This window comes from Melanotaenia boesemani, chromosome 8, assembly GCF_017639745.1.
Source record: "Melanotaenia boesemani isolate fMelBoe1 chromosome 8, fMelBoe1.pri, whole genome shotgun sequence".
Classification (NCBI taxonomy): domain Eukaryota; kingdom Metazoa; phylum Chordata; class Actinopteri; order Atheriniformes; family Melanotaeniidae; genus Melanotaenia; species Melanotaenia boesemani.
The window spans coordinates 7,591,301-7,612,099 of NC_055689.1; the positions used below are offsets into that span (position 1 = coordinate 7,591,301).

The 20,799-nt window shown below is 38.4% G+C and overlaps 1 protein-coding gene across 1 annotated transcript; it reads right to left on the minus strand.

Moving 5' to 3' along the window:
• Positions 1 to 10,873: 10,873 nt before the first annotated feature.
• On the minus strand, positions 10,874 to 20,267 carry LOC121644357 (homeobox protein Mohawk-like). The gene is made up of 6 exons (XM_041992260.1): positions 20,077 to 20,267; positions 19,700 to 19,859; positions 19,473 to 19,626; positions 18,913 to 19,257; positions 11,369 to 11,402; positions 10,874 to 11,209 (listed from the first exon to the last, which is right to left on the minus strand). The coding sequence occupies exons 1-6, from the start codon at positions 20,265 to 20,267 to the stop codon at positions 10,879 to 10,881; spliced, it is 1,215 nt and encodes a 404-aa protein (XP_041848194.1). The 3' UTR covers positions 10,874 to 10,878.
• Positions 20,268 to 20,799: the final 532 nt, after the last annotated feature.

Here is a 20,799-nt window from a genome sequence, read left to right on the forward strand (position 1 = left end):
TGACGGATGCTCAGTCCCCCACCCTCCTCACGGGCGATGGACTTTTTCCTGGATCAGCTCCCAAGGACGCCCCACTATCATCAGGTGGCAGAGACTGGAGATAGAGAACTGGGAGAAAGTTCAAATGCTCACTTACTGCGCACACACACGCACCACACTCACATACACCACTACAGACACATCTCCCCCGATGATTCACTGCCTTGGTCGTTCCTCCCCCCCCCCCCCCTCCACTCCCAGGCGGCGGATCGGCTGGATTGCGCTCATGTCAGCTGTGTCCGCACTTGCTGTGATGGGAGACCCCTCTCCCACCCCGCCACGTATTTCTGATGTTGTGAATGTCTGAGTTATGTGCTTTTATGTACAAAGGAGGTTTTTTTGTATCTCAACACTGGGCCCTTAGGCCCAGTGTGGTGATGCCTTTTTTTTCTCCCCAGCCACATCTTATTCCCCCAATGTTATCTTTTCCTTCTATATCTACTCTAATACATAGGTGCGCTGCCTCAGCGGCTGCTGCCTCAGTATGCCTGTTCCTGTTGTGTCTACATGTTGTTGCTGTCTAGTCTTGGACGGGTTGTACTGGAACAATTTCGTTGTACCTGTGTTACTACATTGTGTATAATGACAATAAATCTTTTGAATCTTGAATCTTGAATCTATTGGACGTCCAATTTTGGTCCCCACAACGTGCAGACTGTGATGCCAGAGGATCTAAATAACGTCAAGTATTCATATCATGGGATGTCTGTATTGGGGCTAATTGTAGTCTAAATGTGGCTGTTGTGGACCTATTTTCTACGTCATATTTGAACTGATTTTAGATATTTTTTGCTGCTTCTGAGCTCTATACAATACTCATCCCAAAGTGAAAAATTCTATTGTAAGATAATTAAAATAAATAAATAAGATAAGATTAAGATATAACATTAGTTCCCAATTTTAGGTTATGAGGAACATGTCAGAAATCACTGTTCTACTGTCTAGCGGCTGAAAGAACAAGGATCTCCTGAACCTGTGTCCTGCAGCCTCCCACTGCAGCTGCTTCTGACTTGTCAAGGTGTTGTGGACGGGGTGGACACTTGCAATGACAGTGTGAAGAAAAATCTGACTAAGAAATAACATAACAAAATAACTTTATTTATCCATTAATTTGATTGCCTCAGTGCCACATAACTGTAAACACATACAAAAGTATAATTCCTGTTTCGAACCTGCTGCTGAGCTAAAATAAACTGGCATTCCACCCTTTAGAAACACATGGGACTACAGTTACAGACAGACTAACAAAAACAAAGAAAAATCACATTTCAATCAACACTTATTTTGTTAATTAAAAAGCAGCAGATGTGTGCATCCTTAGAAAGTCTTCTGCTGCTGGCTCGTTACGTTTCATGATTCCATCTGCATGAATAGAAATGATGTCAGTTACAGCCAGATGGTTACCACAAACTGCAGTCCGAAATCCCAGTATATATCAGTACAGGAAAAAGTGAAAATGTAAAATAAAATATCATGTTCTCAATAAAAAAAACAAAAAAAACAAATAATGTTGAATCAATTAATGATATTGATAACAAGTTTGAGATTATTTGTCTTAGAAAAAAAGAAATGTGGCATTCATGTCAATTTCCTGCATCTGTCCATCAGACATCTATTGTTTAGTGGGTAGCTTACAACTAATTTTTATTTTACTTTTAAAGGATTCCTTTTTCTACCTTTTTATTTATTAATTTTTTTTTTATTTATTTAATCTGTTTACTTATTTTATAATTTATTTATTCTTAGACTGCTGCCTGTTTATGAAGCTTTTTTAAATTCTTTTGTTGTTGATCTATTTGAACAAAGTCCATGGTTTACATGAACTCTTATGTATACTTTATACAAGATGCTCTTATTTGTTAATACAGCTTTTAGAGTGATTGTAGTGTGGATCCAGTCGGTTCTGATCTGAGTGGTTCCCATGATGACAAATTCTGTGATCAACAGTGAGGTGGCTCTTGAGCCTCGTTACCACCTACAGGTGCAGGTCGGGAAGCATTTTTTTTGTGTTTCCACACGTCAAAACTGGAAAGGGTTCCCTAATATCCAACCCAACCTGTCCTACTTTGTTGGGACCCTTCCATTGGGGTACCAATCTAACCGACCAGACCCGAAAGGGAGGCGTTTGACACACTCTAATCCGTTGATGATTGAGAAAAAAAAAGAAGGTCATCACATGCAACCTGGCATTAAAAAAAAGAAAAAAAGCAGTCTCCTTGTTTAGAGCAACATATTTTCTTTTTGTTAATTAAATCTCTGTTTAAAATGGCATTACGAAGCACGGCCAAGAGGAAAGAACACAAACTGCTGGATGACGCCATTCTCCTCCTTTGTTTCTGAGACGTGTTTTGGTTTTACTTTAAGAAAGGCGCTGCGATGGCATCATGCTGTTATGTCCCATCGCGACCTGTTGGTGGAAATGAGGCTTTAGTGTGGATGGACCCCTAGGATCCCTAGAATATAGTTTCTTCACCTGGTGCCAAGACATGCTTGTTCATACTGTAATTTTTTTCTTTTCGTTTAGTTGGAGTTTATTTTAGAGTAGGGTACATGCTGATCTCAGGAACCAAAGTTTTATTGAACAAAAGAGTCTGTTAATGAAGGGCAAAAATCCTCAGAAAAGCACATGGAAAAACTGGCAACAAGATCTGAAGTCAGAGATGTAGAATTAGACTTCAAGTAAGATGGATGAGTAATCTGCAAAACCATTAAGAAAAGCTGGCTCAATACCACAGGAATTGTAGTTGTCTGACTGGCAAAGAGTTGTTGGAAAAACCGGACTTTTAAGCTGAAGAGGTTGAAGAGATGATGGACAGCAGCTGTGCAGTGTTCCTGTTCACCCATCTTCACAGCTGTGGATGAAAGGAAGAGCCAAGTGAGCGAGGCACCAAGGAAGCCAATCCTGTATAGGAGGGAAAAGGACAGCAGAGGACGCCAAAGAGGCAGGTTGTCATGACATTACATTTAATTTTATGTAGTAATTTTCTATACAGCTTAGTCCACTTTAGGGTCACGGAGGGCTGGAGCCTGAACTAAACCAAGTTAAACTGCTGACTGGAGTTTCAGATTTTTAATCTCCACACTCCAGATTAATATAATCATGTGACTTTCAACTATTTAAAATTCTATGAAAAGAAAAATTATTATCGCCATTTAGGACCAGCAGGTTTCATATGTGGTTTTATAGAAAACAGTGAATCCACTATTTTAACTTAAATGACAATAACTGGTACGGTGTAAAATCATGACTTATTTTTAGATACTTTCTTCTAAACATGCACAAACACACACACACACACACACACACACACACACACACACACACACACACACACACACACACACACACACACACACACACACACACAATGCTTTATCTGCAAACTTTTTGAGGCGTTTGTTGATTTTACACTTTATTACATGGAAAATGTAATGAATGTAATAAAGTGGTACTTACATTTTGATATCCTTGGTATTCCATTACTGCATTCCACCAAAGCAAAATTGCGAAACCAAAAGGTATCCTTACAATCCAGCATCATTGTGTCACCGTTTGTTATGAATCTGATTCCATCATCATTTATTTGGGGATATTCATCAGTGTTCACAGAGCAGTAGTTAGCTGCACACAAGAAACAAACATGGAGATTTTTTCTGTATCTATAACTGAAATTTGGAATATAAACTATCAGTGTTGACTCTTACCTTTACAGGTGGGAACTTCAGACCACTGCCTGTGGCTGTAACAAAACACTGTCTCTGGACCCTCAAGTTTATAAGTAGGTGAGCACAGATACGTTAAGGAACGTCGGCCATTTTGAAAAACACCACCATTCTTAACTACAGGGTAATCTCCACATTTATCAACTGGAGAGAACAAAAAAAAATTATATATAAAAACTTTAAAATCAAGCAGTTATACATGAATGAATCATCTTAACTTTAACATTTTGGCTTCTTTGGTATTACAGAACAACTTCTTTCTAAAGTGAACCTTTTAGTGAAGAAAATATGAGATTTTTTATTGACTCTGCTGCAGAAATTTGTGAGAAATCAATCAAACCTAATCCAAGGTAACAATTGGTTGAGATATTGACCAGTACTTGTACTTGTCAATTTTTCCTTATAAGAATAGATTATTCTATATTTATTTGATATGCACAGTCTGTCAGAGGTCCAGTCTTAACTCCTTGTTATAATTAAATTATATATAAAATCTTTTTGCAGGTGCTTGGGAGAACAGCACAACAAATACAGCAGCTGAGGCAAGGCCTGCAAGAGTCTGTTATTGCCATTGTTGGAGGCAAGGCCAGATGTTGTAGATCTGGTTTTCCCATGTCAGATAATGGCTGAATGCAGTTCTCAGGTATTATGTTTGGCACTCAAATTAAGCCATCTCACTTTTGTATTCAGTCTCACTTTAAACATTTAATTTTTTAATGAAGATGGTCCTACAAAACATAATCTGGCCTGAAGAAGGGGAAGAGAATGAGGACGGGTGCTCTGTTGGTGTCAAATCCTTAGTTGCTGGCTACCTACGCCGATTTGTGGAGACAGGTATATTGTGTGTTTTCGAGAATATGTGCCTTAAGAATGCTCAGGTTTATTTAGAACAAATTTTATATTTAGAGCATGATTGTAAGAATATTTACCTCAAATTGTCTAAATGGCTTTAAAAGCTGCCTACAAAGGTTTCTATAAACCTCAGTAATACACACGAATGACATGTATATTGGAAAACTTTACTAATAATCGAAATATAGAATTTTTGTTCATAATCATAATTTTTGGGAGATACCCATGCAGGACATGCAGGTGGAGGTGGTACAAGCAGACCATCCGACATCTTCCACCTGCTTCCACATCCTACGCTTGCCTAGTCATTACACAGATTACGATCAGTTCCAACACTGTCTGGAAGGCTGCATTGCAACTAATGACTCTGGCTTTGGACTAATATGAAATCTAAAACATGATATCACAAGGAGTTTGGCTGCATTCTTTTGTTATGCCACTTTACACAGATATTTTACAACATTTGTTAATGGTAAGTATAGTCTTTCAAAAAATGTTTTATTACAAATGGTATCAAAAGGATAATGTTTTTCATGCATGCAACTCTGGCGTTGAAGTCTGCCGTCCCACAGAGACATCAGAATTGGTGACCCCTGACTGAAACGCAAGCACTGGGTCCTAAGCACCATTGGGATGGGAAACACTGTTCTAAATCCTCATGTTCATGAAAAAAAATGAGGAAATGATTTTTATGTTGTTTACATCTTCATTCTTAATTTTCGAACCTGTTTGGTTTTCTCTAAAATTGCAAGTTAGTGTCTGTTTTTACCATTTTAGACTACATTAAGAATAGAAAATATTGGGTCATTGAATTTACATTTTTTTCTGGTCCTAAAAAGATTATTTCTTTGTGTAAAGTTTGGCAATTTGATTGCAGTTTCCATTGTACATTGTAATAAACTTTACCAAAAACCATCTAAAGAAGCCGACTCAGTTCAGGAGAAACATTTTTGAGACCGATTCAACCAGGGGTCTGTGACCATTACAATCCAAAGAGCCAATTTTCCCTCAGTCCAGCTAAATAAAACTCTTTTGATAAATATCTACTAGAGGAAATTCTCATTTTTGAAGAACCACATTTTTATTTCTATTTTTAGGTTTTAATATAAACATAAAACTTTTGCAAAAATAAGACAGACAGACTTTCTTCTATGGTATGTAGATATTTGTGGAAAATGATGCATAAGAAAAAAAGCCCATAGTTTCTGGCCTTATGTCACGGTATTTTTAGTGTCATTATTTTGTGGAGATTCAATGCAATTTTTCCATGAAAAAAATAATAACAAAAATGCTAAAAACCTGCATTTATTATATCTATATTTAAGGTTTTTCTTTAACATGTTTAGCCATGTATTAAGAGCCATTGTGGAAGGTCCAAAGAACCACTTGTGGCTCCGGAGCCGCAGGTTGCAGACCTCTGGATTAAACTAAAATAAACTTGTACCAGAATGGTGGGAAGAAGAAAGTATGGATCAGGCTGGGAACTGATCACATACTGTGAAAGCAACAAAGGATTTTTTTAAAGGTAAAGAAGTATATTATTCTGCAATAGATGAGTCAGTCATCAGATATCAACACCACTGGCCATGAAGTTCACTTGCTTTAGACAAAACTTAAAGCAGAAATACCCACAAACAGCCAACAACAGAAGACAGTTGCAGTAAAGGTGGAGAAACAGATCTCAGAGGAGAAAACAAAATGTTTGATGATGTCCATGGGTTCCAGACTTTATTCAGTCGTTGCTTGCAAAGGATTTTCACATATTAAACAAACATTTACAGTAATGTTTACTAATCAATTAACTTTTGAGCCCATGAACTGAGGATAATTCCCATGAAAATGGTGGAAATTCCTAAATATTTCATAACATATTTTTTCCTACTACTTGAATAATAATTGAAAGCCTGCACTTCAATGACATCATGGTTGGTTCAAATCAAATCCTACTGTATGTGGTGGCAAATCATGGAAATTGTTTTACGGTCCAAATATTTCTGGTTCTAACTGTAATTACTAATCTTCTCTGGTAGCTCCAAGAGTGGAGTTGGATGACTTGATCAGTTATTTTTTACAACACTCTCTACTTATTCACAACAAATGATTTTGAAACAAGTAAAATATTGCCAAAGCCATCAAGAAAGATTACATTGCCTTTATTTCTTCTGTACTAGATTATCAAACCTAAGCATATTACATGTAGCCAATGCTCTGCAGGTACTGCAGTGTTGCCAAATAAACATCAGCTCCAAGATTTGTTGATCTCAGTGGGTTTACAGTAACAGTCGAGCCACCAAGTTCTTGCTGGCTCAGTGGGCATTTAATCTCTGGTATGGAGATGCCAGAGTTGGGCATCTGGGTAAGAGGCTGCTGCTTCCCAGTTAATTTGTGGAATCTGTAGATCCTGTATGTTAAGTGAGATATAATTATGTAGAAAATAAGTCAAGTCTTAATAGCTGTAATATTTGCACAGTAGACAAGCCAACCTCATCACACTGCTGGGAATGATGCTGCTGCTGCTTCATACACACCAAAGAGTGTATTCACTTGATCTTAATGTAATTCTTTATACATTTTGAACAGATATGTTTGTTTACTCCTAAAACACACAGTGGAGTAGTCAAAACGATGGTTAATGAAGTAACTTACCCCAGGTTGGTGCGCCATAGCGATAGCTGCCAAGAGGTCCGACAAGAGAAACACTGGAGACATTGGTCTCACAACCATTCACTCTGATTGGTTAAGCCCCGATAATTTGTCAGATGGACTATTTTTTCTCTCTAACTTCAAATTCAGTTCATGTGTGTGTGAGTTTTCTTTACAGCAGCAAATTTTGACATACAAGTTCAGATTTTTGATGCGCAACTTCTCACATTGTATTCTACAAGTTTTCACATCAAATCTACAAGTTTGTTCATTTTGGCACATTTTTACCTTCTTAACATCTTCCCCCAAGGCGAACATTTCCTGGAAATGTTATACTTGAAGTTTTTGCTGTCAGAACATTCCAGAGATGAGATCTGGGATAAAAGCAATCAAAACACTTGGTGCTTTTCACAGATAAAAATATAGAAATAAAAAAATGTAAGATTCTTTCCAGAAGCTCAAAGCACATCTGTTGGCTTAAGTTCCCCTCTGCTAAAACATAAAAAAGATGTTTTTAACCTCTTTCAAGTGTCCAAAAGATGTTTTTTTCCCTCTCTCTCTGCTTTGAGTCTGCGAAGCACCATCTATAACTTCAGAAAAGCGAGCTCAGACAATCCATTTGTTCCACGTAGAAGAATGGGAGGAAAAAATCCTGACTATTTGCTGAGTGGCACGTCGTGCTAGCATGAGAAACCACTGAAATGAGCGGCTAATGCTAACGACATGCAAACTTAGCGCTAGCAGTGGAGAAAAGACAGTAGATTGAGTAGGAATTCATGATTTTCAGCACCTTTCTGAACATTTAAAGTAATAGAAAAAAACTACTTTAGTTATAATACTTCCACTTCTTTCTGGCTTCCTCTTGTTGAGCATTTATTTAATAATGTAAATAAAGTCAAACACTGAAGCAGTCTGTGACTGTCATGCATGTTGTCTGCAGAAAAGGAAGATAAACATTATTTTAATTGCCTGGAATGATTTGTTTAGTGCAAGTTTGGTCCTCGATAGTGGTGGGCAGAACGATCGAAATATCAATAATATCGATGCCAACATTGGTAGTGTTGCTAGTGTATTAACATCAGTACTTAATGTAAAGCTTGAAACTGTCAGACTCTTCATAAATAAGGAGGATAAAGTGGTTTTTGGTGGATTCAATTTACAGTTGTGGCAAGTGGTGACAAGGCACTTCTATGCCCGAAATCAGAGTCTCTCGCCAAGATAATACCAAATTTGGATTTTTATCTTTATTTATTTGGTATCAGATTGATACCAAATCTTGCAGTATCGCCGACCCCTAGTCCCAGAGAGCCACAGTCCTGCAGGGTTTTTGCTTTCCTGTTTTAACACACCTGATTCAAACGAATGAGTCACTGAGCAGAACTTGACAAGCTTTTGGATTCATTTGAGTCAGGTGTGTTGGAGCAGGGAAACATCAAAAACATGCAGGACTACAGGCCTTGTGGACCGAACTTGCCTACCTCTGATGTGGTGCTTTTTGACAAAGCACAACCAGTTGTTTTAGCTTTCCTCTGCCACAAGGGGGCAGCTTAAGCTATGGAACTGTAGGTGCCTCTTGATTCTGCTTTTCCTTTTTTTTCCTGCTTTCTTTTGCTTTGGTAGCTTTCACAGAAAAACTAGACATTTTAAAACTGGGTATTGTTACAACTAAAAGTTTTGTTAGTTCTGGCTAACAGGAGATATTTGGATGACTGAGCAGTGTAAACAATCAATCCAGTCAAAGAGCATAAAGTTTATCTTCCTTTATTGTGGATGGCAACACTTTTACGAGCTGCAGGACAATCACAAACTGCTGAATTCTCTAATATTCACACTGAGCAATCGGTGAGCGATCATCTAACTGAAGTGTAGCCTGAAACCATGCTGTTGTGATGGATGCAGGATGTGGTTTAGCATTGTTTTGCTGAAATCTGCAAGACCTCCTCTGGAAGAAACATCTGGATGGGATCAGATGTTGCTCTAAATCCTCCATGTACTGTTCAGTATTGATGGAGCCTTCACAGAGTCTGCGCCATAGACATTAATCCAACCCCATACCATCAGAGATGCGGATTTCTGGGTGTATTTGCATATGGCTTCTTCTCTGCATGATAGAGCTTTAACCTGCATTTGTGGATTTCAAAGTTAACTGTGTTCACAGACAGTGATTTCTGAAAGTGTTCTTGAGCCCATTCAGTGATTTCCAACAGAGAATCAGCCCTGCTTTTAATGCAGTGCTGCCTGAGGGATCACAAGGATCCAGGTTCAACATTTGGCCTTGTCCTATGCACACAGAGATTCCTCCTAATTCTCTGACTCTTTTGGTGACATCATACACTGTAGATGATGGAGTTTTTAAAGTCTTTGCAATTTTACTCTGGATAACATTTTCTTTTTATTGTGTCACAACTTTTAGACGTAGTTTGTTGCAGATTACTGAACCTCTGCTATTTTATATCTGAGAGGCTCTGCCTCTCTGAGATGCTTATTTTATACCCAGTCATATTACTTAGACTGTTGCCGTTTAACATAATTAGTTGTCAAACACTCCTCCAATTGTTTTTGATTTGTACCAGTTATTTTCCAGCCTTTTGTTGTCCCTGTTCCAACTTTTTTGAGACCTATTTCTGCCATCAAATTAAAAATCAGCTAATATTTTCAATAAAATGGTAAAATGTCTCAGTTTCAACATCTGATATGTTGTTTTATACTCGCATTCTGTTGGCAATAAAATATGAGTTTATGAGACTGGCACATCATTGCATTTTGTTTTTATTTACATTTTACACAATGTCCCAGCTTTTTGGGGGGAGTTGATGTTTCATTAACAAATCAGTTGTGCTTTTTTTCTGTGGGAAAACTTAAAACTTAGAACAACATTGAGGAACATTAATGGGTTTTTAAGTGATTGATAACCAGTGAATTTGGACTTTAACTTATTCTTCAACTATAAAACATACATTCTTTTTTAAGAAATAAAATAAATAAATTAAATGTGGTTCCCGTCACATTCCAGTGTTCCCATTTGTCTCCATGGCCCACTGCTGATTTTGGCATGTATTTTCACATATTTCATCAAATGAAATGAATATTTTATTGAGCTGTCTCTGTGAGGCTTATAGCAAAATGATTCACTGTAACCTTCATGGCCAGAGGAATTACGACTGTGCTGTGCTCCATGTGCCACCCTTCTTCCAAGATTATAACTTTTTAAAACTACAGTTTGGAAAGCTATAATGAAAGTCTATGTTTGCACGCACAAAATCTACAGCACCACTAAGTATAAGCTCAGCAAAGCTCTGCTCTCAGACCACTGCAAAGCAAGGATTTAAGGGGGAAAAAAACTGCCCAGAAGATTTTACTTCGGTTTTATTCAAACAGCTGCTTTATCATTGGATGATAATCCAGTCTCCTGAGAGTTATTATAACTTACTGCAATATTAATGGACATTAAGAGCACAGAAACATATTTATTTACAGCTTCATTAGGTTAGTGTTTGAATTTTACAATATAAAAAATGGTAGAAAATCTTCAATTTAGTCAACATTAAATGTTAGTCATGGAGGTTGTACAGAGGGAATATTGAAGGCACTTCAGCATCTGGTATTCCTGAATGTTCGGGCCTATCTGCTGTTTGCCAGGGTAACTTTGACAGTCTGAACCTCAGAGATATGACAGGATTTCTGGATGATGCGGCTTGTGAGAGTGGTCCCTGTGCTCTGCGTCAGGCCTGTTGCAGGTCCGCTGACCCACATCCTGTCTGTTATAGTGGTCGTTGATAAGCAGACAGGATCTCTGGCACAGCTCTGCCCCATGGCAGCGCTGGGCACAGGAGTGCTGCTCTGGTCTGCGGTGGAACTCTGCCCCCGTGCTAAGCTGGTGAGGGCCACAGCGGCATGGATCTCCCTCCAGCCTTGGTCACATCCTTGTGGGCTCCGGCTCTGCTTCTGGTCCCTGTGAAGACAATAAGAGACAGCTCTATGAGAGGTGAGGGATTTTGAATTGAAGCTAGAATAACAAATAGATACACGTCTTCAGTTTCAGCAGCTTCCTAGTAAAAAAGTGTCAATCGCTGATTTGATAATGAAGTGAACAACAAATAATTACACCCACCTGTCAGTCTTAGTTGAAGTATAATCAACTGTATCTGCAAAAGAGGGGAAAAAGACTCACCATATGTGCCATGATTGTTTTTATTTTAAAGAAATGAAATAACAAACATTACAGAGTTTAGGTAAGACTGTCATCATATGCTAGTTGTGCATGTAGCAGGTCCATGTATGACCTGTATGTGGTTTTATGGCCTGAGACATTTTAATCAGTGGTTGACGAGAAGGAGAAACAGAGTCAAGGTTCCATCTCATGAGGCTACTGATCCAAGCTAACTTTGGATCAGAACACCCACCTCCCACACCCTCTGAAAGACCACCAAACCAACGACGCCCAAAATAAAATGTAGAACTGAAAGAAGAAAATGAATATATGAATATGAAGATGAACGAGTAGGGCAGGAATAAGGTTTATAGATGAGGTAAGATGATGGAAGGACGGAGGAGTGTGGATGAGGTAGTTTCTATTTTACATTTATTTATACAGGTAGTCCCATTGAGACACATTTACAATACAGAATTTACATTACTGAATATAACAATACATAATAGAAATTAGAATTCATTTAAAGGATGAATGGACGGATGGACGGATGGATGGATGAATGGATGGATAGATGGATGGATGGATGGATGGATGGATGGATGGATGGATGGATGAATGGATGGAAGGATTTATGGATGGATGGGGGAAAAGGAGGATGTGATAGAAGACATAGGGCCTGCACTCAGTATAAGAAGGTGTGTCAGGTGATTGTAGGTTTGATTGAAGCCTTGCTCCTAAATATAGGTTAACAGATTAATTTAATATGTTCAAGTGCAACAATAACACTATGTTTATTTAGCTTTCCAAAGCTCTGAAAGCTCCTGTGAGTTTATTTCTTCTAAATATTTCTTATATAGAAATAAACAGTAAACAGAGAGGAGTCCAACAGATGAATGCCGGGCTACTCTGCCATATCTGTAGAAGAATGAAGGATTAATTGTTAATTAATTAATTAAAAGGCCAGAGAAGAAACAGCCTGAACATTGCAGGAGCAGACAGAAACGACTGAGACTCTGGTGTAATATTGCACTGTCTGCACAGTTTCTGTTTATGGACTATCTGTACGCATGCAAAATTTGTAGAACATACTTTCCATTTCAGCTTTGGGAAATTTTTTTTTATTGCAGCAGATAGACGGTGGTCAAAACTGATTTTTCTTGAGAGAGCAACGGTCGGGGAAATTAGAGGCCCACCACTGAAACACAGTCTTTCAGTGCTAACAACCCGAAACATGTCCATCTCTGCTTTCTATACGCAGCCCAGAGCCAAAAGCAACTTCTTACTGATAGTAAATCATTTGAGTTTTTCATGCTCTTCTTTTTTTTACCATTGCAACTGAACGTCCCTTAGCATTTTTTCCTAAACGTTCACGTCTTCCCAAAAAAGCAGGCCGAATGATATATTTATTACAAAGAAAAAACATTGTTTTTACCTCTGGTGAGCTTCAAATTTGAAGAGCGGATCAGTTAACAGCTACATGTATTAATGTTTAATAAATCACTACCTTTTGTTTAAGTGTGCTGCAGTGAATTATATTAAAATTTCAGAGGTTTAATTAACCAAAAAAAAAAAAAAAAAAAAAAATCTGTTTATATAATCTCTTTCAGAATGAGAAGTTGTCCTGCAGCTGTAAAGATGCTAGCAGCATGTTAGCTTACCCAGCAAAAGATGCAGAAGCAAGAAAAACTCAGAGCTAATCTCTGTAACATCTGCTTACCAGCATTTCTAAAGCTTTTCAGACGTTTTAAAAAACTGATTTATGCCAGCTGATGAAAAACAAAGCACCTGCATTATTATTTAATGAGTTGCAGATTTATATTCATACAGCAGCATAAATGAATCCATCACAGAACCTGCAAACAATTTAATTTAACTGTTTTCACACTTTGTTAAGAACATGTTAAGGCCTATTTATGCTTGACGCAGAAGACGGACAGGCAGACAGACATGCAGACGAACAGACATTTTCGTCCGTGTGTTGGTTACATGCGGAATTTGGTCCATTTTCAGGGAGATAAACTATCCATCACTTGAGGCCAAAGACGGAGCAATACCATCGGAAATCCCTGGGGCAGCGCTGAGCAAAATAGCTGAAATGCAACCAGCAAAATAAACAAACCAGAGAAGAAGAAGGGCATATTGGGGAGTTGGAAATAACTTTATATCGGTGTGTTACAAACGGTGTCTGAAACTAATGTTGACTCGCAGGAGTAAACTCTGAACCTAGTACTGCCCACTAGTGGAGGAACTGATTCAATCACCATGGCAATGCAAAACACGCAGGGAAGTATGAGGACAGCGATATATGACAACGTTTAAAACGGATGTTCCTACTTACGTGAGGGAGCATAAAGGTGCCTTAATAAGATGTTGTGTTTATTAGTGTTTCTGGGGTATGGAGCCTGTCTGATGATATTGATGGAAAACATATTAATCTGTGGTGACATGTCACCAGCCTGCATTTTATGACTGCATGGGAGTGCATTCGCTTGCCTGGTATGAGTGTGAGTTTGTGTACGATTTTGCCTTTTTGTTTTCTTTGATCCATTCACATGTGCGAAGGCTTTTAAATTTTGTTTTTAATATGCATGAATTGTTTTTATAATGTACAGCACTTGTTATTACTTTGTATATGCAAAGTTTTATATAAATAAAATTTGATTTGATTTGAATTGAATTGATATAGCACACATGTAACATGGATAATTTTGATTTAATTTAATTTTAATCATGGGATTAATAATGATATCATTCAATCTATTGTGATAAAGCACCGTGCCATCATTAGTAATAGACACCTAATTCTGGTGCTTACGCGACTTTTCAGCCTTAAAACTCTGTTTTCTGGACACGTTTGATGGCACAGTGACATCTATTAAGTGCATTTCTGGAGCTGTTACTTTACAACTATATAACTTTTTTATTTGAGATGCTGTATGATGTTGTAGCTGAGTTTCACTTTACATCACATGCTAACAAACAGATTTAAACACACAGACTAATTTGAACACACACCGTGGCTGATTCAGCAAGAAACGCCAGAAGACATCAGACGAAAAGAGAGAAAGAACAAGAGATAAGGTGAGAGCTAAGATAAGACTTTCACTGGCTGGAGACTGCTTACAGTACAGACAGGATGCAACATGGATGCTAAATTAGCCATCGATAGGACGGCTAATTTACTGAGAAAACCACAAAAGTTCTGTAGTGTGTTCCAAATGCAACACTACTGAATTTTGGCAGATTTTTGCACGTTGGTGCCTGGCTAATGAAGGCTAATTCAGCATCCATCTTACATCCTGTCTCTTCTCTGAGATCTCCCTAGCCAGTAAAACTCAGTTTGATGTTATCTTTTATCTCATCACTTGTTCTGCTATTTTCTTTTCAACTGTTCCCCTGATTATGTCTTCTTGCACTTCTTTGATGAGTCATTTTTTGTTGGTGCTCATCCAAAACAGCCAGTGTGTTGATAACCAGTTGCTGGAATGTAACATGATGCTAAAAAGCAAAACACAGCTGTGGTGTGATGCTCTGGGCTGCAACACAAATTTGCGAAGTTCAGTTTCTCAGCCTCAGGACACTGCAGAGCAATAATGGCCGCAGGACTGTGCATAATGAATGTCAGTGTGCATATCAAAACGAGTCGGAAGTACAGAATTTTAAGGTCGGAAACTTATGCAGTGTTGCTTTAAGGTCCATGGTTTAAAACAAAAATAACATGAGGACATTGGGGCCACTCGGGGCCACATCTTTGACTCATATGATCAAAACTGTTGAGAGTCCACCCTTACTGAGCCCTGAAATAATGTATAAGAGATCAGATTTAAATGTTTGCCCCCCTCCGCGTGGCCCATTGTCAGTGACTTGAGTCAGTTTTGTGGGTGTGTTATTAAAATCAACAAACCATTTTCTCCCTAGTGTGAATATGTATTCACCAAGAGACTCCCTGTTCTGACCTGCATGGATCATGAAGGGTGGAAAACACAGTAAGATGTGTGTCCAGATTTGTTTTTCACTGCTCCGCATCTAATAAAACACCATTCTAGTCACATTTATAGCTCTCCAGTCTTTTTAAGGGAAATAGTAAAGTTGATGTGAGGACCATGTTATATGGTGTAAACATTCCTATACAGTAAAAAGGAAACTTGCTGTGATACATTGGATTTTTACAGCCTGTGGGACTGAAACCTTGTAAGACGCAGTGAAGTGGCATCACTTATTAGTAAATCACTTTGGGTTCAGTAACTGTTTTAGTCGTCTCACGGGCAGAGTTCAGATGTGTTAATGGTGTTAGTGACTGTCATAATTCTGGCAGCTTGACTTTCCATTTCACCTCCACAGAGGAGACTAAGTGGGTTACAATCATCCTTAATATGACCAGAAGGAAAATATTAAAAGTGTATGTGAACATTTAGGTAAATGAGTACAGGACATGTTTTAATAATTAGTTCAACATTTTGGGAGATAAAATTAGATGAGAAAATAAGAAATCTGAAGCCACTTTGATGTCTGTAAGGAAAATCTGAGTATCACAAGCTTAGAGACCAGATGTGCTTGCCTATGTTTTTTTTAGATTTAATTTATCTTTATGCTGAATCTTTGAGCTGCAGGTGAAGATCTAAATGAGTATATCTTACCAGTTTAATTGTTTATTAAACAATAGACAACTAAATGCATTTGAAAAACAAGTCAAACTTTATAACACACTGTTGTGATCCACTTGGATCAGGGCGATTTTATGAACTTCTTTTTCATTGAGTTTAATTGATTATTCATAGGAACTATTACTGTAACAGAAACAGGACCAATAATGGCAAGAAATACCTCAGAGTGGTCTGCCAGATGTATAGTTACACTTTTGAAACATGCTCTCAAAAGACATATGGACTACTTTTTATGCCCTCTATATATAAAACCCACCTCTAAATTCCCTTCCAGTGTTGGCTATATGACCTGCTTGACACAATTTTACAGTTAATTTATTATTTGTAACCTAATTGATTTTTCTAAATTTAAAATATACTACAAAGGTTCACATTTTATGATAATTAAGGCAAACTGGAAAAACAATCAACAAATAAACCCTAACCTGCCAGTGTTAGCAATGAAAAGATTGCGTTGTTTTGGACTCCCCATGATTATTTATGGAGATGTTTTTGGAATAACTCTGTTTGGATTCAAACTTTAGTGAAATAGAATAATTCTTTAATTTTTGTTTTAGAGCATTATGTATCGAGTGAAAACAAAGAGGCAGTTACTCCTTCTTTACTGTTTCCAGATGAAACAAACAGGTTAATAAATAAATAAAAAAAAAATAAAAAAATAATAAATAAAAACAAAATCTCTCATTTCTAAAATAAAACTAAAGCAATGGAAAATGGTAATTGGCCACCTAGGTGGACCTATTTAGTAGTGCTGTTTTTATACCAAAAGGAGTATTAAACAGTATTAAATAATAATAATAATAATAATAATAATACATAAAAACAGTTACAAAAAGCCAACAAAAGGGCACCTAATTGCCTCTAGATTCAGGTCTTATCAGCACTCGAAGGCTAAAACTTACCAGTACAGTATTTCTCCTCAAAGAGAAAGGCTTTTAGCTGTGTCTTCAGTTCTGTTTCTAATTTTTAAAGCCCTGTGAGATAATCATTCTAATTTACTACTTTTGGCTGGACTGTGGATGTCAGCCACACAAAAGGGTCCAGAGAATTAGCTTCCAGCTGTTTTGACAACAGGTTGAAAAATGGAAAAAAAAACCAATACATTGACCAATCAGATCTCTGTAAAGTCTTGTTGATAGTTTCAGAGCTTCAGTGTTAAACACTGAAGTCAGTTGAACAGTTATTTAGTAAAGAACATGTGCCAGTGATCCCATTTTTTTGCCCTGATTGCAGTGAAAATTAGCACGTACACCCTGGCATTGTGTTCCCATTGAAGCTGAGCTGAGCTTTAGCTAATTAAAACCTGTATCTACTGCATCTGACATAGGACAGAATGGCAGCTGAACAGTTGCCCGTTGCACTCAAAACCCAGTTTTTAATGGCTGTTATCAAGTTTTTAGACCAGTGTAAAAATGTCTCAAGGGAGGTGTGCTAACTGGCAGCTAGCCAAGCTAACTAGTATCCATTCAGTTAGCTTGTCTATTTTCGTTGGTGTGATTAGCTTCTGATTAAGTGCTGTTTCTCTCAATGTCTTTTACAGTAAATGAAGGAAATGGTGAGCTTGTTTATACAGCTGTTCTACTGAGTTAAAATAACCGTAAAATAATTTTTTGAGGAACAAAGAATATTCTAATACTAGGCAATGTTGTTCATACAGGAAACCATATCACTGGCTCGTTGTTAATCTCAGTAGTTTTCTGCTTATTCTGAGTTTTCCTTCCTTTAGGTAACAAATCCATAGTTAAACTGAGTCTTCATACAGACTTCTCCTTGTCACAAACTAGGAAAATATCCATTAAACAATGTTTGCTCGATTGTAACAACTTTACTGCCAGGAAATTAGTTTCAAAATAGTTAGGCACGTCTGGTTTAATTTTAGAGTAAAATTTAAGAGCCAATAAGCAGAACTGGCTTCAGAAATGTTTTTACAACTTTTGTAACACACCGCGCTACATCAGATTGAGTTTGAGTGGGAAAAGAGAAGCAGACAGCCAAAGCACATAGAAGCTGATGGAGCCAATTACATCCTCAAACACTGACAGGGGAAGTTGAATGAATATTAGTGAATTTCCTTTATGTTGTCTCACATATTAGTGGCAGCCTTGACAGTTGCTCTACAAGACGTCTTCAGCATTTTAAAGACAGACTGCTCCATTTCTACACTTGGCTGGAGCCTCCACTTCTCACCCTGGGAGAAATAAAGTCTCAGACATTCTGTAATTGTCCTTGAGAACGGACTGGACATTTCCACCAAGGCTAAAAGCTGAAGCGGAACAAATGGCACATTCTACTATATGGAAATGATATTTGTGGTGTTCAGTGGCAGCCAACAAGAGCCCCGTCCAATTTTAAAATGAGGGATTTCAGCGTCTACATGAGTCTTTGTTAGTAATGTTTGCAGAGTTTTTGGCTCCTGTGCCTTCACGGATTTGAAGCTTGTCAGTGTGCTGTGCTCCCTAGAGGTTTGAAAGGGTACCTGGGTGTCAAACTCCCTCCCAGTTTTCCTGTAACATGTATGATTGAATCTTGCAGAGCTTCTGAGTTTCAGTGGAATGCCAAAGATTTATTAATGACAGGGAGCTCTTACGAGCCAAGTGGAAGTTTCTGTTCTTATTTTACTGCACACTATGGTGTGTTAAAACAGAACTGAGGGGAAACAGGGTAATAAAACTGTCAGTGTGCCTCATATTCAGTATTAATCTCCAATTAACGAGGAAGATGCTTTTATGACTTTTTGGACAGGGGATGCTATCAATAATCTTGTACCATTTTGCAGGTGATATCTTAACTTGTTTGTGGTCACACAATAAGTGTCAGGTTCACAAACAAAAACCCAACATCTCTCACCCATTTGGTAGATGAAGTTGGCCTCTGTCTCATAGGACGAAGCCGGAGAGACAACATCTTGATCACATTCATTGGAGCTGAACGACTCAGAGTGGCTTCTCCTTTTGCATGTTGAGGCGATCCCGTCGGCTTTTGCTGCCATCACGTGTCGCAGAGTGTCGTTCAGATAGCGATTCAGTAAGCTGCTCTTGTACTTGGATGGAGGAGATGTGTTGTCATCGCTGTTGGTGCAGTCAGCAATGGCGAGGACGCTGCCTTGTTTCTCAAGCACACCCTTGTGAGAAGACGACCTGCCAAAGTTTGACTGGCTGATAGGCTGTAGTGTACACTCTTCATCTGTGGTAAAGCAAACAAAGCTGTTACTGGTTATACTTTACTAACTATTGTTGACAAGGCAGTTTCAGTGGGGAAGTTAAACTATCCCAATCAAGTCTTTGGCTTTTTTTTTATGGCAGTAACAACAAAAACAAAACAAAACAAAACAAAAACACAAACAAAAAAAACAAACAAACAAAAAAAAAAAAAGACAATGAACTACTGATGAACCTTACCATCTGATTCTGTGTCATCACTGCACACACTCAGCCTTTCAGCGTTTCCCTGGATGTACTTATTGTACAGTTTGATCCTCACGGCCCAGCTTAGGTCTGGCTGCCTCACAGTGTTCTTCAGCCTTCGTCTGGCATTTGCAAACCAGTTGGAGACCTGGACAGATGTCCCTTTCTTTAAAGAAAATGGCTGAGAAAATGCAATACTTTCTTCTGTGATCTGGCCTCACCTGTACTAGCGTCATATGTGAGCCCAGAGCAAGAAGGACCTTCTCGGTCTTTGTTGGGTAGGGGTTGTCGCGGTGCTTGTACAGCCAGTGTTTCAGTGGCCGAGCCATGTCCTGCAGCACCTGTCTCTTGTGGCGAACTTTGACTCCACTCAGACGAGACCTGGGGGAGTCAGAAGTCAACTAGATTGACAAGGATCTGTCAGACTAGAAGCTAAAATGGATACATAAACCTTTTTCTCTCTGTTGGTTTAACTGTCATTGACTGAACGAGTTAACTTATTTACTGTAAATCAACTGAATTATGACGAACATTGAGCCTGTTTTCATTTTTGATCATGCCATCAAAAAACTCCCAACAAAAGATGAAAAAGTCATACCCATATCTTCTGTACTTTAAGGCAGAGCTGTTTTCAGAAGTCTCCTGGCATTGCAGCGGGTCTGTGTTCTGTCCATCTGTTAAACTCGTCTGAGGTGAGTCTGCAGTGTTCAGCCTGCTCCTCTCCTCAGCTCTCCTGCTGTCGTCCAGATGAGGCAGAGTATCAGACTTCATTGCAGCAACTTTGTCCATTCTTAAACACACTGAGTTTTTCCCTCAATCGACAGGTGCATCAGTAGACTCCCAGGCATCTGTTCAAACAGTACATTCCCATTCTTAGTGGATATAAAAGTAAAAACAGTTAAAAGCCGTCCCTTGTTATGTTCTTTTCTTGCCCGGAGAAACAGATAACGATGGACTCTTTCGAGAGAAAAACATTTGAAAAGTTAGATGATGATGTCTGGACAAGCTGAGCTGTGCGAGGAGAGTTCAAATATCCTGCTTACTCCTCCGCCTACTGGCCCTCTTGCTGGCCAATCACTTCTCTAGAAGTCCCTGCAAGGAAAGCCTGCGGAGCAGCAGCACTCCAGGACTCATGAAGGAATATCAGCAAACCCAGTCATTAGATTTACAAGTGAGATTGTATCTGGTGCGACTGCAGTCTGAGTGAAGCAGTTCAAATATGCTCTCATATTTTCTACATGAGATGCCTAATTCTCGTGGATCTTGTGGTACTGCTAAAAACTGTGTCAGCAAATAATAATCCATGTTTTAGCGGAGGGAT

What these genes read in the sequence shown, in the direction of transcription:
- LOC121644357 (XM_041992260.1), bottom strand. Translation starts at nt 20,267, where the DNA reads ATGGACAAAGTTGCTGCAATGAAGTCTGATACTCTGCCTCATCTGGAC. An exon ending in TTAAAGTACAGAAGATATGG is followed by an intron (nt 19,860 to 20,076) that starts GTATGACTTTTT and finishes TGACTCCCCCAG; the next exon opens with GTCTCGTCTGAGTGGAGTCA. An exon ending in ACTTCAACTAAGACTGACAG is followed by an intron (nt 11,210 to 11,368) that starts GTGGGTGTAATT and finishes TTGTCTTCACAG; the next exon opens with GGACCAGAAGCAGAGCCGGA.